We start from the raw sequence: 26,393 nt of genomic DNA, 5'->3' as shown, positions 1-26,393 counted from the left end.
ACGATATATATATATATATATATATATATATATATATATATATATATATACATTATTGAGGTATAAAAAGCTTGATTTTATCAGACTGAAATTTTTTTTATGCGAGACAAATGAAAAACAGCAACGAGTTAACGTTTAATCTTAGGTCTAAATTTAAGTACAACTCATGTACGTGCAATTCCATTTTACATGGAGAAATTAGCATCTCTTTTTATTTGTATTGTAACTATCGTTTTCTCACAGTTAAACTGTTGTGCATGTATTGAAAATTTGATTACAGCTACATAATTACGTCAGACTTCTATTCTTATTTTATGCAGTTTGTTGATACATGAAATATATGTACCAATTAAATATTGCGGTGTGCGTTGTAACATCGAGATATGTATTTATATAATGTTAAAGAACATACATAAGGAAAGAAAGGGTGAATTATTATCTATCTAAATTAATAGTTGTATAAATTCTCTTTTCGATGTTATTAGAGAAGCTTTCTAAGCTAATCAGTTTATACAATTCTGAGGTAATTTGAGAATGTGTTTTATAATTATGGTGATATTAAGGATAATGTCTATTATTTATATTACATTCTACAGTAGTCTGATTTTTAATTCTCGATCTATTTTATTTGCAATTATATATTCGACACGCCAATATCGATACTTCGAATCCAATTTTTGTGAGTGATTCTTCTTGCGAAATTCCATGGATATTTGCGAAAAGAGGAGAAAACAATCTGAAAACAATAGAATTATATTAGAACAAATGTATTGTCAGTATTATCACATATAATATATATTTTTTATATATGTACATCAGTTGCTGTATGTTATAATAGCATTTTGATTAATAATATATTTTTTTTATATATCAATTATCTTTTATTAATTATTATAAACACAATTTATTATATACACAAAATAATTTTTCAATTTTAACATTAAAGGAGAGCGTCTATAAATCCGATATGTTTAAATTATAACGTTAATATTTTTTAATCCAATTCTAACAATGATTATCTCTCTCAATGGAGTTTAGATAACGTTAAAGAATAATCGGATATAAATATGCCATTCAATACCTATCTCAATGTCTATCCAGAGCGATAAGAGAAATCGCGTCTTCTCGTTTCACGGAGCAGCCTGAGGGGACGATGTATTCACGTCGCGATTTGACGCGTTCGTTCCATCGGTTACGATTTGTCTTTCTTCGTCGTTCGCGTGGCATAGCTTGCGATGTTTGTGCACGAAATAATAACTCGGGAACTTGCAGCCGCAGATCTTGCAGGGATAGTATTGTACATTCAGATCCAACAATCTGACCTCCCGCCTGTTCCCACGTGCGGCCGCGGCTGCAGCAGCGGCTGCGGCAGCAGCTGCGGCTTCCTGTCTTGAGCCGCTGTCGCCGCTGTCACTGGTCGCCTCGATAATCCTCGTCGGTGGTAACAAGTGCCGTTTCGCGTGCTTCCTGTAGCAATATTGCGACTTGAACGTGTGTTTGCAGTAGCCACAAGTATAACAACCGCCGTTATTGGCATTGTTGGCATCGTTGCTCGAGTCGTTGTTGGGACTGCGCGCGAGGCCGTCGCCGGTCTGTTCGCTCGCCAGTCCACCGTTCTCGTCGTTTTCGCTCGACACATCCTCGCTTTCCGCCGTCAATTGACAGTTCCTCTGCGGACGTGTCTGCGCGCCTTGCGATGACGTTGCCAATGAATAGTTCTCGTTCAAGACTCGATGAAAGCGCACCGGTCCGTCGCAGCACGCGATGTCGTATATCACGGAGAAGACGGTACTCGACGAGGAAGCGGTCTCTCTCGCGGTCGAGGTTCGTGCTCGGCGACGAGACGAACGCCCTCGATCGTCTCGTTCCGATGATATCGCGGCGTTTCCGTGGTTGCTATTATTGATTCGATTACGATTTAATGTTCCATCTTGGGACGAGTCTGATCGGCGTTGCTGATCGGCGTTTTGAGATCTGACAGAAATCTCGGCTTCTCGTTGAGCCTCGTCGCGATCCGTCGTCGAATTGTCGTCGTCGCGGTGATGCGCAGGCGAGTGGGTTCGCGACACAGACGTCGGCGCCGGCGAGATTGAGCGCGACGGCGATGACGTTCTTGTCGTGGAATTCGCTGTGCTGTTCGTCACGGTGAACGCGGTGAACGCGGCCGCGGCCGCTGCCACGAACGGCAGAGTTGATACAGTAGACACGATCTCCGGTGTTCTCGATCTGCTGGAGCTCGGCCTCGGGCGTTTATGTTTATGCAAAGTTGGCGACGACGGCGGTGATTTCGGCATCTCGCCGGTGCTGCAACATTCACGCGTATTTTTCTATTTATATATATTAATCTTAAAATATCTTGAAACTATGAAATGTTTTTTTTTTAATACTTTCTGCAATACTTTTGTATAAGAAATTATGTATAATTTATTTAAATTTATTAATTAATTTCCTCAGCTTTTTTATCTCTTTATTTAAATTATGTTCTCTGCCAAAACAGAATAAATAAAAATTTTGGTGCTATATATTTCAAATCTCAATCATCATTAAAAAATCTTGAAACAGTTGAATGATTCTATTAATAAATCGAAAAAGGAAAATTGTATTAATTTCCAAGCAATTTAGACGTTATTATTTTTTCTAAAGAATAATTTTGGATTAAATAAGTCAACAATAAGTCATAATTAAAATTTGAAAATCATTATTGCTAATAAAAACAATACACAATATAATAATAACATAAATGTTATAAGATCAATAAAGCTTATATTTTGTACATATATAAGAAATATGTAGATATAAATCTTATAAGATTATAATCTCCTATTAATCTTATTGCTTAAAGATTTCGTATAGAATCTTCAGCACAGAGTTAAATCTCTTTTTGACTTTTATATACTTTCTCAAGAGTATAAACTGAACTAAAACTTCATCCTTTTACTGCGAACCTATAATGCGCGCATTGCTCCTGCTTCTCTCTGGGAGCGATGACGCTGGACGTCACGGTCGTCGGTCGCATTAACGGCTGCATCGATGGCGGCAAATGATGCGACATAGCTGCCGATGCCGGCGAGTATGCAAGCGGGGTCGTCGGGGGCCAGCAGAGAGGCGGACCCACCACCAGCCGGTTTGGTATGGGCCGCAGTATGCTGGTCCCCCCGATCGGCGGCGAGCCGGCGGTCGTCGTCGACGATGACGCGGACGTCGGTAACGGCGGAGGCGGCGGCGGCGGCGGCGCCCGCAGCCTCAGCAATGCGGCCCTGCATTGCTCCAAGGCGCCCGGCATGTGCAACAGATGCGTCGCCAATAACACGCTGTAAACGTTGTCCAGCGTCACTTCCAACCGGCCGGTGTACATGTAGTTGAGCAGCGGGGCGAACGCCTCTCCACCTGCCATCAGATCAGGAGATGATTCGTTAATTGTTCGAGATCAAGTGCGAATTAACACAAGGTGTTTGCTCTTTAGGAAATAATATGGAAACTTAAAATTCTCAGGGATTTCTTTTGTATCTAGAAAAATCAGGAAATTTTCATGAAATTTTATTGGGACTCGAGGAATATAATTGTAAGATAATCATGATTTTTTTGAGAATACTTGAAAAAATTAATAATCGGCAGATAACCGATAGTTGTTTATGATTGAAATTTAAATCACACAATTAGCGAGTCAAAATAGATAGCCATAGATAGCCATTACTTTACAAATATAATATTCATGTGTTATGCACAATAGATTTTTTTCAAATTACTATATTAGAAAGAAAAATTATGATTATATTGCGTTCTGCTTCGAAAACTGCAAATGTAGACTTACCACCGTTTGTGAATCCGGTTCAATTATCGGATTGAATTGGATTGAATTGGATAATTATTGGAAAATCTCAATGAGAGATTGGAAGTAGCGGTGGCATACTGCGCGACCGATAAAAGTTTGTTAATTATTCCGTCTCACCATCGGCTTGATTGTTATTATTTGAAAGCAGTCTTTGGAGAATGACATTTTTTCAAAACAAAATTCGATTTCTGCATCTATTCCTTATTTGGTATATCCAGAAAATGCTGCATATTGTAGCGAAAAAGTCACAAGACTAGAAAAGACATAATAATATCAGCATAGAAATTTTCTTGGAAAATTTCTGGTTCCATTTTGTATCAAATATTTAAAAAATGAAGACTTTAAAAAATTCTATTCACAATTTATCGTGCAAATACGAGAATACACGCGCCAATTTTTAATTCTTAAATTTTTTTGTTGGATCTATTTGCCGAGAGAGAGAGAGAGAGAGAGAGAGAGAGAGAGAGGGAGCTATCTTCTTTCGCATATATATTCTTTATTAGAAAGATAAAAAATAGATGAAAAATAGACTTTCTCTCAACATACAAGATCTCTTCTTAAGTTCGAGAAGAGGAATAACTTAATAGGGGCTGGCCGAGGGACTTTTTATTTATCGAACGATCGAGATATTTACCAATGGACGAGACCGACACAGAGGTGACTGGTCGCTGTGATTGTCCGTTGGTCGACGTGTCGGCAACGGTTGCCGAGGGATCAAAGGGCGAGCTCGTCGACGACGATGACGTCGTCGTCGCCGCGCTCGCCAGCAGAGCTTTGAGATATCCGCTGTGGGCTGCGAGCACGCCTTTGTGCGCGACGAACTGGTGCTCACCCTCATTACCGACTCGCACGACCGTATCGGGCGGCGAAAACGTGTCTTGGAGACAAGGGTAGCTGGTGCCGGTGATACCGCCGCCGAACCACGCTCTGTACAAACCGTACATTGTCGATCACCTTTTATACGGATATACAACGTGGTATCACTTTCCCACCCTACGCGCGTTTCCTATGAAGATTTTGTTAGACTCGAATTTTTCAATGAACGTTTAATGACACCAATGATATCGTATAAACGGATAGGGGTTTTGCTATTAAGGCAGGATAATTGAAAAATCACTGTTGTCAGTGAGGAATGCACAAAGCGATGTCGTCATTGTTATTTTATTCTTCTTTCTTCACAAAATTCACGGAAATCCAAGCGTTCTTATATTTGTCGAGCACTTTGAAATTTTCAAAATTTTGAACAATTCCGATTTCTCGTTAGAAAATATTACGTCTCGTAATCTCGGATTTGATGCTTCTCAGAGGAACGCGACCGATTGTCTCGTTCGACATCCTTGCTTTTGATACGCGGGCTGATCTCGCGACTCTTTGTGATTTGAACGCCGGCTGGCAGGCACATCGTCGCGCACTGTTATCAGCTGCGCGTAGACACGCTCGCTTTTTCATGCCGTAGCTCTTCTACCACCTACCTACCTACCTACCTACTCTACCGCTTATGTCGCGTGGGGTTGGCCCAACAACCCCCCGGGAACAACCGAGAACCGCCCCCGACGAGCGCAGATTGGCGGCGTTACAAGCGATCACGGACGAGCTGCATCTGCGCCCCGTGGATTCCTCTCTACGCGAGAGGATGTGCTCCTGATCGCGCCCTTGTTTCGCTTACGACAGGAATTCGCCGGTTTTCGAATCCCATCGCGTCGTTAGAGACGACGACGATAACGATTAATTTTTCATGTATTACCCGTCATTTTTATTCAACGCTCCGAGATTGATTTCCTTAGGGTCGTAAAAAATAAATAATAAAAATTTCTTTCGAGGAAGCTAATCTCTTCTGAGGCAACGCGCTCAAAAAAATCACGTGAACGTTTAATGTTATTTTTTTTTTTTGTTCGTAATATTTTCTGTTCAATATTTCCTGAAATAAGACACGGCATGGTGAAAATGATATCGTGAACAATAGAGGCAACGCGTCGCGATACAAGTGCGTGCATCGTCTCAATTCAGGGCGTCAACTTGTTCACGCCGTTATGTCACGCTACGTACATATAATTGCACGATTCGAGTTAATAACATGTTGAGCTTTACTTTGTAGTAAAAATCATATGAGATTCTTGGAACTCGAATAAATTTTTCTCGCACTAAATATTGCGAATGAATATCAATAAGAATATTAATTACAACATTAATAATTAAAATAAGTTGAGATTGTCGATGAAAATTAAATTGGAGAAGCAGAGATTGATTAAAACATTAGCTTTATATATTACAGATAATTCTCAATTATAATCTATCAGTCATTTCTATCTCAATTTAATAAACTTTATCACAATTGCTATAATATTATTTTCCATGGAATAAATATTTTTGTTCAATTACGTTGATATTTCGGACAAAATATCTGAGAGAATTAGGAAATTTTCAAAAAATTTTTTTACAAGATTTGAACAGAGAGAGACATCCTGATTTTTTTTTTGTATAAAATTATAATTATCAATTGAATTATAGCCAACTAGGGTTTAAAAACAGAGGATTCTTGTGCGGCACGCAATTGTAACATTTATGCGATAAACACCGACATGTTTGGCTGCTCTAAATGAGACGTTAAACGCGAGGAGGAGAAGAATAAAGAGCATAAAAGGAAGAAAACATCTTTCGACAGCCGACTAGATGATGAGCGGAGAGAAAGAGAGCGCTCTCGCCTTCCGGAGAGCGATCTTTCTCCATGAGATGCGTCTTTTGCCGGTCTCTTCCTTCCTTTCTCTCTCTCTCTCTCTCTCTCTCTCTCTCTCTCTCTCTCTCTCTTTTTCTTTCTTTCTCTGCTCTTCTCTCGGAGGCTCTCTCGCCCGCGCCTCTGGCCTGGCCTCTGATGTTTTTCATCAAATTAACTCTCGCAGCATGAGAGTACGCGCTCCTCTCCACTCCGCGGTGGTGTGTTTGCATAATATCGTTTATAATTCAGCTCGCGCTGAATTCCACTTTATTCCGGAACCGCGATCGCTCGCCCCGGCCTGGCTCTCTTCTTCGTTCTTTCCTTTGCTTCTTCGCCCGGCAGGGCATCCCGTCCCACCTTCTCTCACCCCGGCTGCGCGTACGAGCTCACCTCTGCTACTTAGCGTCTTCTCCTTACCCTTATCTTGTCAGCGGTTTCGATCTTCATTCGTGTGAAGAAACCGCGCTGTATAGTTCACGCTTTTTTGAAAAATTAATGTCAAATGCCAGATGAATCAAAATCACCGATGATTAGAGTATTTTTTTTGTGCGGGACGATGAGGAAATGTATTTACATACAATTCTGTATTTTTTACTAGCGAAAGGGCAGTTGTGTGTACGACTTTTAAGGATATTGATTTTTAATTTTTATTGCAAATATAATTCAAATCTTAAAAAAATTATTTAATTTTTTTTAAATATATTTACAGATCTACTTGAAATCGATCTGTTTTTTTCTCTGTAGGAGTGAAAAATATTTAAAAACGCATACAATAAAAAAAAACTTATTTCAGAAAATTGCACCAAAAAAATCTTTAAAATATTTTCTTTATCTGGAATTTTGAACACAAATTCCTTGGAACATCAGGGAATTTTTTAAAAAGATTAGAGTAGACATTCTGGATATAAGCAAATTTTTTTTTTTTTTTTTATTCTATCTCGCTCATCTTCAATGACCGTTGATCAAGTCGCGTTGCGAAAAATATATAAATAAGTCTATAAACAAGTTGGATCGTCGTCAGTGAGAATCCGTCCGCTACCGGGGGTCCAGAATAGGGACTCGCCGATTACGCACATTTCCCAGGAGACCGTTGTTTCAAACCAGAGCTAACACAGGCAGTTTCCCCTCTTTGCCCGTCTGGCTGTCGTGTTCGACTCCCTTCCGCAACATCGTCGTCGCGATCAGCGAGTATCGTCGAGATTGTCATTGCAATAGCAATCAAACAACGTCGAATACAATAGAAAAGTAAAACTTTTCTGAGAATGACGTGTCAGGTAAATATTTTCTTCGCCTCTATTTAAAGTCTATTTATGTCCCTATAATATAAAATATATAAATTAATAATATATTAATGATAATAATTAAAATGAAACAAGAATATAATTCAAGTATAGCGCATAGCAGTAATTAATTATATAATTAATATCTATAATAATAGTAATTTTTAAACATGATATCATCAAACACACAATTCATATATAGTATATCATACTTTATTTAAAATAATTTTTTTTATGGATTTTTATTTAATTGGCTTGTCTACTATTATCAACGATCACTTTAATCGGGAAATGGGAATTCGCGCGCGAATAGGGCCCCGTACCGGAAATAATCGTAGCGGTGAAAGAAAGTACATAGGGGGAGGGGAAGAGGGCTCACGCTCCCTGAGATCGTCTCTCGAAGGAGACGAAAGAACGCTCGCGGTTTAATACTTCCAACGTCGGTCGAGACAAGCTAAGCAAACACTTTTCGCGATATTACCAGACCCTATGAGCGGACTTATCGCGTGTTCTCCGCCGCGTTTCCTCAGCAGCTCCCTCTCCTTTCCCATCCCCTTTCTCCCATCTCCACATCTCCATTTGGTTCTTCGTTTTCTCCACGTATAAGGAAATAAATAGTTGCCATTCGGCTTATTTATTTACTGTTTTGCACGTTATCGACTTTCTTTGAAATAATAATTTTTCGTCAGAATTAATTATGCAGTAATAATATAGAGACTAACATTTAATCTTTTTTTCTAATTTATATTTTCTAATAATAAAGCTTTATTTGTAAAATTCCATATTTTTATACGCATATTTGGATAGTAAAAAAGGTGGTTACAAGAAAGACCTTGAGATCAACATTATTATTTATATTCGTCGCAAATGTGTTTCTCTTTTTTCAAGATTGCTCAATAATTTGATTGCATTATACAGTCCTTTAGGAAATTGAATACATTTTCAAGAAAATGAATTAAAAGCACTTTAATTGAGAGAGACGGAGAGAGAAATGTAAAACTATTTATTTTATTAAATAAATTTATTTTGTGAACTGAATCACTTTTTAATAAATTTTTTCCTGTAATATAGTGCACGTAAAAAACATTCTATTTTAATAGAAATAGCAGATGAAAATATTGCGCGTATACACAGAATATGCTAATTCTCCAATAATTTATTTAGAAAGAAATAAAAACGCGCCGCTCTTCTAGATAATTAATATATTTTCACACATAGGAAAAGAGTATTTAAAGATAATCGCATTGCTGAATATAACTATAAAAAAAAATAATTCTCAAACGTTAATGATAATAATATGATAAAGTTAATACGCATTTTTTCTAAACAATTTTTCTACCTTCAAATCTTCGTGGAAAGACATAACAGATCCATAAGTTGTATCTGTCTTTTCTTTCCCTCCTTTATTAAATAAAATCACATACGTGAAATTCTGACATCTGGACATTTGACCTCGCGTATTCACGAACATCTACTCGTATCGTCCAGATTTATTTACCGCTCTTAACACGCGAGAGAACGTTAACTCAATAACACGCAATTAAATGGTGGCTCGCGCTCACCTAGATCACATGTATCATGATCGCAGAGTAGTCATAGCAAATTGCTGGGAAAATTAAATACCCGGGGATCCGTCATGTATCGGTCATTTGGCGATGGTGGTAGCGATGACGATGGCAGAAATGATAGGAAGGGATAGGGAGAGGGGGTGGGCGGGGGCAGTGAAAACCAGAAGCGCGCGCGCACTTGGCACGAGCTAATTAGCGTCTTGATTTACTTAATCCCAATTAATGCCTCCGCTATGCTGGCTCTCTTTCTCTCTCTCTCTCTCTCTCTCTCTCTCTCTCTCTCTCTCTTCCCCTTCTCTCTTCTACCTGCCCATCTCCTCTCAACGTGTTCTTGTGTGTACTATAGGCGGTATGCAGGGGCGTTCTCGCTCAAATTCGTGCACGCTTCCGCTCCGCAAATACGCCGGATTATCCACGTGTGGATACACACGGTACGGCTAATATATACCGAGAGACTCCTCCATATGCGTATCGCGCATACCTGTACAAATTAACTGCTGCTAAGCGTTGTAGGTTCCTCTCATCCGCTTTTCTCCGTCGTGTGATTATTGTCCGCTTCGCGTAATTGCACGAATAGAGCGAGGAGCATATTTGCACAATCGGGACGGTAGAGTAAGTAATGCAAAGGGCAAAGGTCTCGATGCGATGAATTTCATCTCGCACTTTTCCGTTGGCAACAATAAATTCTTGAATGCAGAAGTTATGATAAAATGAAAAATATATCACGTATGTAGTAATTCAGGTTTTTGCTTTTCTAGCTAAGATTAAAAAAAAATAATGAAGTATTATATATTCTAAACTTTTTCAATTTTTTTTTTTTTATAATCCGTGTTGGAATTCTTTTCTATTTTTATAATTAACTCCGATACATAATATATTTCATTTTTAAAAAAATTTTTGAAAAAAATTTCATTTTATTATACTTAACTTACATGTTGAAATGAATGTAAAAAAAAAGCGTGAGTTTTTATGAAAAAAAATTTTGCTTGTCAAATCGTTGATGTAAGATGAATTCTCGCAGCATCGGCGCGCAATTGATCGATACTCTATCGTGATGTATTTTACATCGTTCTGATGACGTATCATGGTGGGCTAATCACCGTAATTCAATCAGTCGACGAGATGTTTTAAAGGGTCGCGCTCACGTGGAGAGGATGGGACCTTGGCGGTCTCTCTCATCAACGGTAGCTTCTCATCCCCGCTTATCCCATCGCGATTGACAGATGTTATTTACACAAGTGGACCGTGATCCAGCGGCACCCAAACGCTACAAGCGTTCCCGTATTTGCACGGCCTATTCCCTGCTAACGATAATCGCGCAGGTGGCTTGTCAAAGAAATGAGGGACGGTTGTGTTACATCTCGTTCGGAGACACAGATATATTATTTGTTCATACGTCTAATTTAATTGACCATATTTCTCCAAAACGATCGATAATTATGTTTTGGATTATTTTTAAAATAAAAAGTTTACTATTTTAATTTTATTTTTTAATAAATTACAAACATAGTTTTTAATAAATGCATTTTTATTGATACAAGTGTTTAGAACAAATGATTATTTTTTTGTAAAATCCATTGCAAAACTCGTACTCTAATTTAATTGCAGTAAAAATTCATTTATATTTGTAATAATAATTTTTATATTTGTCGGGTAATTTGTCACAAACCATTTATCGCACTCATTTTTTTTTTGCGGATTTAAACGCATCTACTCTCCTTAAAGGTAGGATAAATTTTCGCAATTTTAGAAAGAACGAGTGTCTTTTTTACATATCCTGGTATGTCGAACCTGATATATCTTTTTTTAGCAACAATGAGAATGCGTTTCCGGCAGAGAACGGTATTACGGTGAATTTGTGGCATGTATTACCGCATCCTCGCGCAACCATCGGCCGGTTCTTTTTGTTCGGGACATCGCGAGTACAGCAGTGGGAGATCGCGAAGAATCGCGCGTGTTTGTTTTTAATCATTCTCGCTGGCGTAGAGAGGAGAGCGAGCGTAAATCTCATAAATACATAAATACAAAAATGTCAGCCCGGAGCGAATCCGCAGCAACCGCCGCGGGCGGCGGCGCCTCCCTTTTTAGTTTGCCGTTCCGTTTGCTTTTTAAACTCCTCCGCTTTTTCTCCTTCGTATAAATCGTGTCGATCGACACGCGTTTTTCGGAATCGCGTGTTCTAAGAGAAAAAAAAAAAAAAATGCCATATGAATTTGCCAACCGATTTGCTCGGATTTTCATATCATTCTCAATCGAGATAATTACAGGCTATTATTAATTATTATGAATTATTGTTAGTGATAAGACCCAAAAGATAGAAGATGCTAAGAAGGGCCAATAATTGTGGTCGATCGGAGAATCGATAATTGAGGAGAGAAAGATTGCTTTAGGAACTTAGAGAGATGCAAATCAAAGGGAATATTTTATTGGGCATATCCTCGCGAGAGAAAACGACGCGATGGACCCGTGGACGACACAAACACTAGTTTGTGGATTTTCCACGAAGAACGTATTCGCTATTTAATGCATGATCGTTTAATGTATGCGCATTCCGGGAAGATCATACGAATAGTCACACATATAGTTACGCGGGCTGTTCCGCAAGAAAGAATGAAACGAATTATACGAATAACAATCTACATATTACGAGATGAACACGTTCCCGACATGACCTTTATTAAAATATTCAAGCTACCCTTTTCGTCGTCAACCAGCTTAATTAGCAGGTAGATAATATCCACTGTTCTCGCGTATCTTTTTTTCAACGGATTTACCGTTTGAATGAGGTTTAACTTCTTGGCTTTTGTTTCCCCGAACGAGGGTTGAATGAGAGTGAAAGGGGAGAACACGAGGAGAAAATGTCAGTTTTCTGCGTCATGTTTTTGCGCGCGATTCGAGAAGCAGAATATTTCCGAGAACTTTTGAAACGTTTTTACTTTTCGAAAACGTCCACTTACTCAGGAATATTCAGTATAAGGAACAAAGGAAATAATTCTTAATACTAATTTAAGTAGCCAGTTTGATTAATTATCGTCATCATTAATTAAATCTAAAGTCATTTATTAAAATATATTTTATATGAATTGAGTTTTTTTTTTTTTTTAAGCATTGTCGTAAACAATGAAAAAAGGGATTTTCTTTTGAAGTTTTTACATTCATTTAATTTCTCAATTAGATAAGCGTTTTATTGGAAAATTTGCTTATTTCTCTATACTTATCTTTACCTCCTTCGATTCGTAAAATTGTGAATATTATAAACGCACACAAGTTTTCGTTATTTCGAACTTAATTTACTCGAAACTGCCCGTTGCCGATGGTGAGTTAACTCGTTTTAACCCATCGACCAACTGTAATATTGCGTAACTGCTGCGCCATGGGTTCTCTATTGAATGGGCTCTTGTATAAGTTATTCATCACGCGTTTCATCCAGTTTTAACTCTCCTTTACCCGCCCTGGTCTCACCCTCCTCCCCTCCGTATAGCGTATTACTTTGAATGTATGGGGAACAAGCTTTACGAATTATTCCACGTGACATGCGCGTTATCGCGTTATTCCGCGGATATATTGTATTCGCTTTGTACTTTGGGTCGACATCGGTGCTTTCCGCGTTTTTGGCGAAACGAGTTCGAACGAATTCCAAGAGAAATCTCATTGAAATGTCGAGGATATGATCATTAAAAAGAATGAATGCAAATGTAGGAGAAAAATAAAAAGAAATCTATTTTACAATATAAAATAATGTAAACTTTTGAGAATAAAATATGTAAAATAAGAATCTCTCTTTGTCTCGAAAAAATTTCTCTTTAAAAATTTGGAAATTCAAACATGGGAGAAGAACGTATATTAGACATAATAGCATTATTAATAAATAAATGTGTGTCAGTTTAGTTTATTAATTAAATAAAACCCCGCTCAAATATATCCGCCGCTTATTAAATTGATTTATAATCTAGAGTAATATAAAATTTGCGTTACATATTCAGATTGAATATTGCATATCGAATATACAAAGTGAGGGAGATGCGAAAAAACGAAATATGAATTTTTCATATATTACAAAGACGCGAATAATCAGGAACTGGTGTCCGTGATACTTACAAAGAGAGAGAGAGAGAGAGAGAGTGAGTGAGAGTGAGAGAGAAAGAGAACGGTCAAAAATTTCCAATGCGGCGCGATATTCTACTTTAGGCTACGGGATATCAGCCTGTCGATCGCGGGGAAAGGGATGCGCGCGAATTACGAGAGCGATTTTCTCTCGCTCTCGGGAATACCTGTCAATCAGTGTCGCGGATATTCTCGCCCGGCGTGTTACTCTCACCTCCGCTCGCCGGACGACTCTTCCAATCGGTGCGGTGGTATTCGTAGGTAGATAGATATTTGTTTCTCGCTCGCTCTCCCTGCTTGGCTCTTGGCGATCGTTGCACAATGTCATTGGTAATTCCGTGTCAACAATAATCTCGCGTACAATGCGAAAGATATGCGGGATGTGGCTCGTGTGACAGGTCACCGGAGATTGGACACGCAGCATCCGCGATTTATCGCGATATACGAGTTTTGAGAGGGAGAAAGAGAGAGAGAGAGAGCCCAAGAGTATCGAATGCCAAATAATTGTCGCAGCATCAAGCGACCATCGTTTAATTCCAAATTTTCGTTGAATTAAATTAATTCTAGAATCATCGTGACATTTCCATCTTATTAAGGACACTCTCCAAACATCAAATGTCATCTTTTTGTCTCATTATTTAATCCATCATATGAATTTTCAAGCTGTATCTCACGAAATAATTATCTCATAAATGTGACAATATTTTATATATTTTATGATTGAATTTTATAATTTATTGAATCTTCACTGAATGTTGCATATTTATTATTCTGTCCGGGCAGATACAATCGCGATTATTAGGTGCGCGATGTTGTATCTCGCGATAATTGTCGATGCGAATAAATTTACGCATTTTGTGGAAAAAAAAACGGAGGAGTGGGAATTATCAAAGCGATCTTACTTAGGAGCGAGCGAGCGACGTCGACGTTTGCGTGGGGCTAAGGACGAACGGCAAAACTTTTTAATTGGGCGTCCTTAATTAGCCGAGTAATTATACTGTCTCTCGCTCCGTTTCCGTTGCGCCAACTCCTTCCCCCCGATCCCTTCCCCTCTCCTCCCTTCAACTCCCCCGCTTTACCCGCGCTGTGCCACTCGCGTTTTCACTCGAGTTCCGCGTTCGCGGATTCGTGATTAACTATATTTACTCAATTACATAGCGGATAAATGTATCTTCTCTAAATAGCCGCCATGTAACGCGTTGTACGTTTATTTTCGCGCAAACATATTTTATCGAATGTCGTTTATCGACGCTTAAATTAACGTCCCTGAAAATGTTGACTTTATGTTAAAACATCCAAATATCACCAGGGTGTCTACACTTTGGAAAAACATGGAAAAGAAATTCTTAGAGATTTCTTTTATATCTGGAAAAATTAGAAAATTTTTATGTCATTTTATTAGGACTCAAGCATTTTTTTTTTTTTAATTGTCATTTTGATAATTTTGCTTTTATATTGTAAGTAGTTGGCAATCTAGCGATAAGTTAAATTATGAATGAAGTATTCAAATTATACTATAAATATATATCTTTATCTCTGTTTATATATTTAATGTCTTAACAAAATCTGCAGTACATGTTTTTTATTGCAATTTTTAATGATATAAAATGAAAATGTTATGCAAGTGAAAAATGTTTATCTTACGAAAACTATTCTGTTTAGGGATACATATGTGCATTTCTTATTAGAATTTTTTCTATTATCGATTACTAAAATATAGATATTATATTCCTTATCTGTTTAGAAGTCCTTTTAACTCTAATAAGCCCTCCAATCGATATTCTTTAAAAAGGCGAATATTTAAACAAAAAAATATTTATTTATTAAATTTTGTCAAAATTTTATTTTTTAACTCTTGACTCTACACAAAATGTCACATAATTGAGCATCATCAGCACGTGCTCATGTCTCTCTTTCTCGCTTTATATATATCGCGATCAGTACGCGCATTTATATTTCACGCGGGCCACAGACACGTAGTCGTTGCCGAATCGTTTTAATAGACAACCCCTTTGATGTATCGGCGGCAGTGTGCATCATATCGCAATTACATACCCGATAGAATCTAACACACAACGCGGTGTGTGGCTGGCACCTGTATATCGCTCAACACCTTTTACATTTTATTCGATTCTTATCAGCGCGAAACGCGTTCTCGATTCGAAGCATTCTGTCACGCTGAATGATTGGAAGAATCGTTGTATTCGCATTTGGAGAACGTGTAATTACGATTGCAATTTTATTGATTTAGTGCATTTCCAAATTTCTTTCTTTTTGGTATTTAAAATCGTCTCGTGTTTTTGTGTCATTAACGAGAAATAATCTAGAAATTAAATATAATTCTCTAATTATGAAGAAATATATATCAATATAATAATCTTTTAATATGATAATGCTTTAATTAAAATTATAATATCTCAACAGAGCGATAATAGTCTTAGTTTTCTTTTCTTAGAGAAATGTCAGGGTGTTCACATAGAAAAGAAGATCCTTTATAATAACTGCTCGTTCTTTTTATCTTCCCGTATTTCTTTGATCGAAACTTTTTCTAAATTTATAAATATTCCATACACAAATTTTTTTTTTGTAAACATTACTGTTCCTATATTTTGTTATTATTGTCGTTTCAGAGAGCGGCAAGCAGATAGGACCTCACGCTTGCACAGTGTGCCAAAGTGTCGTCGCACATAGTCGCGCGTTGTCGCGTAGCCAGGCGTCGCAATACGGTCTACGGGAGGATCAGGTGCCGGCTGGTGCGCGTGTCTGTAACACCTGCAGATGCAAGGTTGTCCGACGTTACACCACCTGCCCGTTGCCCGGCTGTCCGAATCTAAACAGCTCCAAATCCAGAATAAAACGGCTGAGAGCGTTGCCCTCCAAATGGCTCGATCTGCCGCTGGACGTCCGCGAACCGATCGCTCAAGAATTCCGTGAGTGTTTTATACAAATTATTTGTATATTTGTATACGGACATATACGTATAGATATGCTTATTATATTTATAGAGATATTTATAGTGTAAATTGAGATTATTTAATTGTAATAAGCGTGTTACATTTATTATTACATTATTATTTAATAAGTATTTTATTATACATTTATTATTAAATGTACCAAGAATATTTTCTGGAAAAATATGGAAAATCTGAAATTTTAAGAGATTTGTTTTTGTAAAAATTATGTAAAAAATGTTCTGAAAAAAATCACGGGATTTTTATGGAATTTTTTCTTATGGAATTGTTTATTTCAGAGATACCGAATAATGCGACGAAATGCTGCTCGGCTTGCTTCAGCCGTATATCGCGTCGACTAGCGCCGCATCTCACCGGCGGTACCGAAGCATCCGAGGATGGCGCCGATGCGATGTTGCGCCAATGGACAGACGAGGAGTTGGAGCAGTTGCGTAAAGCGCTTCGAGAATACGGCACTAATTGGCCAAAAATCGCCGAACAAATACCCGGCAAGACGAGTCAGCAGTGCAAAAACTATTATTTTGCTTACCGAAAAAAGTTGAGTTTCGATCAAGTTGTCAGCGAGTATTATACATTGTTGGGCGAGGAACGGAGGCCGCCGTACGTGACTGATGAGGAGGAAAGTGGAAGTAGTACAAGTAGTTGCGATGAATTAGCCGTAAGTTTGTTTTTACAAATTATGATATTTTTTCAATTTATTTCCGTTTGATATCTTGATATATGATATATTTTTTTCTCTTCTTCATGTTCCTTTTCTTCATCAGGTTCATGATTCGAGTGATACCGCTAGCGCAGGAAGTCCAGCGACCACCATGACGGGTAGTAACGCAGCGGTGATACCGAGCGGAGGTCCTACAGCGATATCTTTCCAACGACCCAGCGAGCTCGGATCGTTGGAAAAACTCAGTGAAAAAATCTCTGACATAGCCGTAGTATCACTTGTTCCACCTGCCGGCTCTTCGCATCAGTCTTCCAGCAGCGGCGGTGCTGCAGCTACATCCGGTGGCGCTAGGGAGGACTATGATAGCTCTGCCACGGTAAGATGAAACTCTTTAGCTTTCTTCCCTAAGTTCTAAATTGTTTTATTGTAGATCATACAAGACTGTTTTGTAGCCATCGTAGTTTATTTTAAGTTCTTATATTATATTTGATTCTATAATATTAAGAAATATGTACATACAATATACATTATACACATTCTAAGATGTATTGAATGTGTATTAAAATAATCCCAAATTTGTCAATGCTAATATAATTAAGACACCTTTTTTATAATATTTCTTGAACACATACGCGTTAATCATTGTCATTTGATAATAATATACTGAAAGAAAGAAACAAATTACGAAACAATATTTTTGTACGATAGGGCCGTCTGATAGAGGTGCGCTAATTGTTTCAGGAGACGGCGGACGAAGGTCAGGGAGGTACTGATTTAGATAATGGTAGTGTTGTGGTGACTATGACAACCGCCAGCGGCAACGCAACATCGTTGCAACAACAGAGTCAACATCAGCAACCACCGCCAGTCGTAGCTCATTCACCTCCTTCAACAACAAGTAATTCAAATCCTCTCACTGTCAAGGATCTTATGCTGGGAGTCATCGAGATGCAATTAAAACGCACTCCTAATAGTCCGGCCGATAATGGCGGCTCATCCGCACCTAACAGTTCCGGTACGCCGACGATATCCAGTATCTTGAAAACAGATCACCGCAATGATATAACATATGTTCGCGGTTATAAACCATCCTCAAGTTTGACGAACACGGCGTTGCCCAATAGAGATACAAATCTGGCAACACTCTCTGTTGTATCAGGACCTCATCATGGTCATCGATCCGCTCCTAGTCCGCAGCAAATCGGTAAGTCTATTAATATCATTATTTTTTTTATATTCAAAATTTTTATAAAAAACATGTTCAAAGTTTTACTCTCCTTGCCTGTTTTTGAAAGGCATTTAAATATGTAGTGTTGCACTTAAAATGAACTTCAGAAATGTAATTGAGCTATTCTTTTGGTCTATGAACGCTTTACATTATTCATGATTTATTCCTAATTCATGCTACATCTTCTCTCCCTTCAGGTCAGATGCAAGCTACTATTACTCCTTGCCCGCCAGCTGCGCCCAATAGTCAAGCTTCGTCCTCGGATCTACTTCCTAAGGAAGGTTTGGTTGTCATGCAAGTACAGCAAGCGCTCCGAGAAACAGAAGGAACGCTGGATCTGAGTATTAAGAAGCCCCGACTACAACAGGATTACAATCATTCGATTCAAATTCACAAGCCGCCGACGGTCACTCTCTATCGACCGGAACCGCCGCCGGGAGCGTATTATCATCCTCACACTACGCCTCATCCTGAGCAGGGACGTAACGCGAAGAGTCCGTTAGTCTATGCTTCGACGCCACGACCTCAGGCATCTATTACGCCGAAGATGAACAAAATCACCGTGCCACAAACACATCCCAAACTCTCGCCAAAACTTAGCAGTATGGGCACGCCGGGACACAAAGGTGGTTCTATCACGCATGGCACGCCTGTGTCCACAGCGCGTTACGAGGGTCTGTTGCGGCAAATGACGCCACCGGGTAATCCGCCGGTGAGCGGCGCCTCTGCGAATGTTAGCGAACGTAGTAGTGGCACCGTCAACGCTAGCTCCGCTGGTCCGGGAGCGCCTAAAGAGACCGGAGGAGGCTCCATTACTCAGGGTACACCAGTCCTTCCATTTGCGGTAGACAAGCGTGGCGCGCCCATATATGATTATCATCGTACCATTCGACATTCACCCGTCACGGGTAGTGGCAATGTGCCACCACCGCCGCCGGGACAGAGCTCTGCGAGTCAATCGGCATCGCCAGCCGTGGTAGTGAGTCATGGCAATCAATACAACTCTTATTCCGCGGGACGGCCGCCGCCTAGCTATACGATGGAACAGCAATTGTCCAGCCGACAGATCATCATGAATGATTATATTACCAGTCAGCAGATGCATGCACGCGCTCGTGGCAGTGGTAGCGCTGGTGCATCCGTTACTGGCGAAATGGCAGGTAAGAGCGAACCGCCACCGTCGTCAACCCTCTGCTACGCCAGCACGCCTCCCCCTCCTCCGCAGACGCATACGCAGCCGCGACAGGGTGTTATCCAGAGGCATAATACGCAAAAGCAAATGCATTATCCGCCACAGCCACCGATTATGGATGCATTTTCCAACTTGGTAGAGGTGGCCATTAAGCAACCTACTTTGCCGGTGCCACATCCACACGGTCATCCGGCTGCATCTGGAAGCGGAGGTCATGAAGGTCTGGGTAAAACGATGGCGGATCGTTTATTGGCTGACCGTTATGACAACAATCGCGCGTTTCGCGAACAAGAGATACGAATGCAAGAACATCGTATGGCCGAACACAGACTCGCACAACAGCATCAACGTGAGCGAGAAAGGGAACGTGATATCGTCCATTTACGGGAAAAAGAAGAACATCGTTTGCATCGCGAAAAGGAATTGCAGCAGCTGGAGCACCGTCTTGCAGTACAGCAGCATTATCAGCATCGTGAAAAAGACTTTCAACAGCAGGAACATCGTCTAGCGTCGCAGCGCGAGAAAGATATGCACGTCGAGCACACTCGTCTGCAGATTCGGGAAAAAGATATTTCACACGAGCATCGACTTATACATCAACAGCGAGAGAAGGAGATCCATCAGCAAATGGCGGCCGCTGCGCAACGTGAGAAGGAACACGAGCATCGTTTGGCCGTACAGCAACGCGAAAAGGAGATACAACACCAGGAACAAAGACTTGCCATTCAACAACAACGTGAGAATGCTCACGTTGTTGGATCTCCGATCCAACAGCATGCTGAACATCGTCTGGCCGTACAGCAAGCGCATCGCGAACGGGATCTGGTGCACCAGCATTTGCATCAACAACAGCAACAGCAGCAGCAAATGCAGCAACATATGCAACAGCAACATATGCAACAGCAACGTATGGAAATGGAGAGACGACACATGCAGTTGTTCAGAGATCAACAACAGCAGCAGCAGCAGCAGCTTGACCGAGACTCGTCAAGATTATTAAACAGTGGATTCTCGCAGTCCTCTCGGCTTCAGCAGTCTCAGCAATCTCAACAGCAGCAGCAGCAGCAATCATCATCGCGACAGAGTCAATCTTCCAGTCAACAACAGAACGACTCATCGTCGACTCTCACAGCTGCCAGTCTGATAGATGCTATCATAACACATCAAATTAATCAGGGCGTTGACAATGCAAGTGCAAGTGGATCTTCGACTAATCAACCGACGCTTGCTGGCGATCGGCTTTTCCAGGTATATGAACACTCTCTTTTTTTTTCAATTGTTGCACGGTCTGCATTTTACTTCATTGCGCTTTATTTCTAATTTTAGTGAATTCTTATGTTACAATCTCATTTTTTCTTTATTGTTTTGTAGGAATTGCATCGCGAAACTCCGCAAGAACCTAACGGTATAGCTCATAGTCCCGCCGGTGAAGGCAGCGGCAGTGGCGCAAGCGGTAATGGAAGTGGCTGCAAAGCGATGACTCTCGGCGAACATGTTGAGCACATTATATCTAAGGATTATGGTCCACCTCATTCGTCGTATAGACCTTACGGGTAAGCAAAAAATTCACTTTTTGATCGGAAACATTTTTTTGATTAAGAACAAATTAAAGCTAAATTTAATTATAACACAGTTTAATTGTAACATAGTTTATTTGGTATTATGAATTTTTATTTTCTAAAATGTGAATTTACAAGAAATCCAAATAAAATCCATAGCTTTAGTGCTTGAAAGAGAATGTTTTTGCAGATTATAACGATCTCTTTTTCTAATCGCAATACAATTATTCAATTATTTGCTAGAAAATATATTTTGCAAGAAAATTTTCACATTTTTTTTTCTATTTTTTTGAAATGACAGATATCCAATCTCCGAGGATCAATGGAAGAGACGGAAACATAATGAACCAGATTCAGTAAAGACCAGGGATGAGCGTCAGATAATACGAGTTGCGCAGCAACAACAACAGCAACAGCAAACACAGCAGCAGCAGCAGACGCAGCAGCATCAGTCATCGGGAAAGCAACAATACCATTCGGTCGAGCCAGTTTCGCCGCCGGAAACAACCGCCAATCACTACGGACGTCGCTTCTACGAACCGAGCACTGCCACATCCACTTCCGGAACTCCCTCCAACAAGCCGCATCAAATATCGCCGTTCGATTATGTGAAAAACAAGATTGTTGAGGTGATGCGCACCGAGGATGACAAGTCTGGCGGCTGTGGCGGCAGTAGCGGCGGCGACAACGGCGCGAGCTCCGATCGAAATGGAGGTGGCAATACGATTGTAACGACAGAAAAAGATGAAAAAGGAGCGGGGAGCGTAGATAGAAGTCCATCCGGTAATGGCGGCAGCGATCGCGGCGGCGGTGAGATGGTGATCGATGACACGGGAGGGTCGACTCGTGAGCAGCCACCACCGCCACCGCCCGCACCGGCGGCCACGACTACCTTTTATCCGTTTAGCGCGTTAGGAGTTCACACTGGTCCACCGCCGGCCCCACCACCCGTCTCCGTTACGTCCGCTTCTGTGACGAAATCGGAGCAGATGCAAGCCGAGCCAGCGCCCTTGCTGTCCGCGCAATACGAGCCGCTCTCGGACGAGGATTGATAATCTTCTATAACCGCTCAGCGCTGTAGCTAGACTACTTTATGCTAGCGATACAAGCTAGTACGATGACTACTGTACGGCAACAACAGATATTACGCAGAAATGCAGGTGACATATATGTTTCCTAGGATAATCATAGGTGATCATCGGTTGAACGATGATTCATTATATTGGACGATTTATTGACGCTCTACGGGCTTTACTCGCGAAAGTCACACTGCGTTCTTATTGATCGCCAAATCCTAATCTAATTTAAGAGACTTCTTCTTTTTATATATACGCATAAAAATGTATTCATATGTGTATATATAAATATATATAAATATATATATCTATATAAATACATATATATTTATATACATGTATATATTTATGAGAAATCGCGATCTCTCCAACGAGGTAAGGGATGCAGGAGATTACATATATAATGTTTTAAATGAAGAAATCGCATAAATGTGTATATATATGTTGTTATTTTATGAATTCTTTGTAATTTCATTGTATTTTTAGTCGGAAATCATTCCCGCGTTACGCAAAGAGAAGCGAATACGTTTATAAAACAAATATTGATTTTATTTTTCCTTCTCATGGTGTTGCGCTGGCTTTTCAGTTGAACATAAAGCGGCGATTAATTTTATTTACTAATTAGTTATTATCGCGATGTGTATATATATTTATATGTATATGTGTGTATATTGTATGTATATTGTATATATACACACACATGTATATACATATGCACACACACACACACACACACAAGCGCGCGCGCTCACACACACACACATATTTACATATATACATATATACATACACATACTTACACAGATACATATGCACACATACGATTTATAATGCCGATATGGATACTAAATATGTATAAATAAATATATATTGTGTCAACGTGAACAGGTTATATTTTATCATCGTGATCTTAACGGATCCGTTTTCTTTTTAATTCTCGCAATTTAATTACACATGGATTGGATTTTAGTTTAGAAAGAGAGTTTTGCGGATGCGATAGTTCAAAGGAGAAACTAAGAAAATAAAATCGTTATACATATGTAATCGTTAAAAAAACGTGCGCCTATATATATATATATATATATATATATATATATATATATATACATATGTATTTTCCATTTTTTATGTTTTTCGATACTTGTAGATGCATATGTGTACGTTAGCGTTTGGTGTCGCGAAAAAAAAGAGAGAAAGAGAAAGAAAACGAATCGATTGATATTCGATACATCTATTCTTATTTCGCGTATGTACTAATATATCGAGTGCGCGAGGCTTCAGTTGTATGATTGAGGTGAATTATTATTTTTTACGTTGACTTGATCAGTCCGCGCAAGAAGAAATGTCGATATACATGTAAGCATATAATTCGATCTGTGGAATATTTAGGGCTATATATATATATATATATATATATATATATATATATATATATATATCCCTAGGAGGATATATATATATATATATATATATATATATATCCCTAGATATATATATATATATATATATATCCCATGTTCACAATACAGATGCTTCTTTTGTATATAAATGAAAAGTAATTTGTAATCGTTAAGCGGTAATGATATACAACGCGGATTTTTATTTGGAATGAGTCTGTGATGTATCTGGGATTAATAGGTTGAACTGTGTTACGTACCAGTGCAAAGCGTAGCCTGTAGTCCGAACTAAGAATGAGAGGGAGAGAGAGAAAGAGAAAGCAAAGGAGAATATGTCGAGTTTCTCGAAGAAGATGCCGTACAATGTATTCTGGTACCATTTACCAGAGGAAATCGAGAGAATCAATTTAGCGACGAGAAATCTACTTTCAAGATCGTTCTCTTCTTGGTAAGATGATTTTAAGAAAACGGAAAAAAAAATCGTAATGATAAGTGTTGTACATAGTATATAATATTAATTTCTAAGTTGAGTAAGTAATATGGCTAGATTATATCCATACACATGCTATCGTATAAGGAGTTTAGGTTTAGCGATAAATCGACGTAGCTAGCATTTAGGGGTTTAGAACAGCCACGAACTGATTTTAAGGGAAGAATTTCCTCCCAAACTATGTTCTCTTATTAATAAATGACAGCGAAACATATATATATATATATATATATATATATATATATATATATATATATATATATACACAGGCGAATTAAAAATTGATGGAATTATCATTTATAAAGCAAAATTCGTTGTAGATTTATTTCATCTGTATTTCAAAAACGCATCCGAGAATATGTACGTTTTAATTATCAAAATACACATACATACAGAGATAAACACGCACATACCACACACACACACGCACACACACACATACACATAACATACGCGTACATATTTACATATTTTTTATACAGCCTAATTTTATACTTGTAGCTTCAACTGTCTTGCGATCCGCGCCTTTGTTTCTTCGTTATCGCGAAACGAATTCTTTAAACATTTGCAAGAATTGTTTCAGAATTTGTTTAACGTGCGCGATTGCTACTATCGTGTTATTTGCCGCATCTGCCGGATTCCACCACGATTATAATATATATTCCGCATTGTTTCGCGCGCGACTGAGATACCAAGACTCTACAGAGATTCACTGTACAAAGACGACTGCCTCCATTCGTACGCCGGCGATCGGGCGATCATTCAAACAAGTACTTTTTGCTTCTCTTCGCATCTTCGACCATACAACGAGCGAATATATTCTCCGTTATATAGATTCTCTCGTCTTTTATATTTTCTCTTGTCTCTCTTCTTCTTTCATCTTCTTTAGCGAAGGGGAGCTCGCAGCACGCTGATTCTTTTTGTCTCTTGCAAAGTCAATCAAATCAGTAGGTCTCGTAAACATCATCGTGTCATATAAAGACGCGTAATTCTACGAGGATCCTTTATTGTACAGAATAATTGCCGAGATCCTGACAAAACTGTCGAATGCTTCCAGAATATATACATATAAGTGGAGACGAAGAGAGATCATATATGTACACACACATATATACATACCACATACTACAGAGAGGCGAATTAATCTAGTTAGCCTGAGACATAACATTCGCAACACGTAACAATGAGACAGCCGATGTGGCTCGATCTTTGGCTACTTCTTACTTAGAGGAGTATTCTCGGCGTGTTACGTTTTTTCTTCTCCTCGTATAGTACCTGAGCGACACACATATAAACACTCTCACATACATAAGATTACATGTACATTTATTTAACGATTGCATCCTGAAGAGATGACGGTGAGTCCAGTCCGGTCTAGAACGACCAGATTCGCATCACCTCCCAATAGAACCTGCCCCCCCTAAGAAATATCTCAAACATTTTAAAGATTCGAGATATTGCAAACATTTGGAATTACATTGCATTTTATAAAATGCCTCTCTTTATCATTTCTCGCATACATTCTATGTTACATTCTCTACATCTCGTTTATAGGGCCAAATTCATCGTAGCATCTGAAACCGCATCACTCTAGAATGTGATAACTCGCGCATTCAAGATACTCGGCCTTATTAGAGCAACATTGAGCACACATTGAAGTTTGCATGTATATACATAGCGCGAGACATATACACTCACACAAACATATAGATACATAAATACAGACACGCATGCGTGCACACAGAGGGTGATAACAAGATAAGGTCCCGCTCGAAAAGAAAAAAAAATGATCGGCGTGTACATATGATATATATTATATATGATATAGCGAACTCCCTTTCATTAATATATATACATAAAGAGATCTTTGAAATGTCGAGACTTTTATTGAATTGTTTATTGCGGGCGATTTTTCCATGTTTCTCAACAAACTCCATCGTTGTCTTTCTCTTTCACTCTCTTTCGTAAATCCAAGAGATCTAACAGAGAAGGAAAAGAACTTAAAGGATTCAATGACGATCTATAATCTGGCTTTATCGAACATTCGGGAAAATTTTATAATCAAAAAGTAAATTTTTTTTTTAAGAAAAATTATGTGTTTGATAACGCATCAGTATATATATAGAAAAAAATAAATTAAAAGAAATTGATAATATAATTCTTTTATGAAAAATGCAATTTAAATTCCCCAAGCCGAAGATAAGAAATATTAGACAATAAGTTTCAAGGAAAGTTAATTTTTCTTGAAATTAAGTTATGCACAGGGCAAAAATTTTTCTTATTACGATAGCATGTAATTTAATAAATCTCACTTTGAGATT

At 38.9% G+C, this 26,393-nt stretch overlaps 2 protein-coding genes across 14 annotated transcripts in view; one reads left to right on the top strand and one right to left on the bottom strand.

The window, feature by feature from the left end:
* The window catches only part of LOC126859476 (protein split ends-like), an 80,150-nt gene extending 57,080 nt beyond the window's left edge, over window positions 1-23,070 (top strand). For 12 of the 13 annotated variants that reach the window (XM_050610855.1, XM_050610837.1, XM_050610827.1 and 9 more), the window contains 7 exons: window positions 16,128-16,427; window positions 16,748-17,127; window positions 17,234-17,506; window positions 17,872-18,334; window positions 18,556-20,798; window positions 20,922-21,103; window positions 21,411-23,070. In XM_050610855.1, the coding sequence (XP_050466812.1) occupies window positions 16,128-16,427; window positions 16,748-17,127; window positions 17,234-17,506; window positions 17,872-18,334; window positions 18,556-20,798; window positions 20,922-21,103; window positions 21,411-22,161 (4,592 nt within the window). In that variant the 3' untranslated portion in view covers window positions 22,162-23,070. The remainder of the gene's footprint in view (window positions 1-16,127; window positions 16,428-16,747; window positions 17,128-17,233; window positions 17,507-17,871; window positions 18,335-18,555; window positions 20,799-20,921; window positions 21,104-21,410) is intronic. The other variant, XM_050610884.1, reaches the window with a different exon arrangement.
* On the bottom strand, window positions 414-4,776 carry LOC126848081 (uncharacterized). Its single transcript, XM_050588642.1, has 4 exons — window positions 4,467-4,776; window positions 2,946-3,387; window positions 1,082-2,304; window positions 414-736 (listed from the first exon to the last, which is right to left on the bottom strand). The coding sequence occupies exons 1-3, from the start codon at window positions 4,774-4,776 to the stop codon at window positions 1,131-1,133; spliced, it is 1,926 nt and encodes a 641-aa protein (XP_050444599.1). The 3' UTR covers window positions 414-736; window positions 1,082-1,130.
* Window positions 23,071-26,393: the final 3,323 nt, after the last annotated feature.

Source organism: Cataglyphis hispanica, chromosome 1, assembly GCF_021464435.1.
Source record: "Cataglyphis hispanica isolate Lineage 1 chromosome 1, ULB_Chis1_1.0, whole genome shotgun sequence".
Lineage (NCBI taxonomy): Eukaryota > Metazoa > Arthropoda > Insecta > Hymenoptera > Formicidae > Cataglyphis > Cataglyphis hispanica.
This window is presented reverse-complemented; position numbering and strand designations above follow the sequence as displayed.

Coding starts and splice junctions, on each gene's coding strand:
- LOC126848081 (XM_050588642.1), bottom strand. CDS start 4,776: ATGTACGGTTTGTACAGAGCGTGGTTCGGCGGCGGTATCACCGGCACC. Junction 3,388..4,466: donor TGTGTCGGTCTCGTCCATTG/GTAAATATCTCG, acceptor ATCTGATGGCAG/GTGGAGAGGCGTTCGCCCCG. Junction 2,305..2,945: donor GAGCAATGCGCGCATTATAG/GTTCGCAGTAAA, acceptor TGAATGTTGCAG/CACCGGCGAGATGCCGAAAT.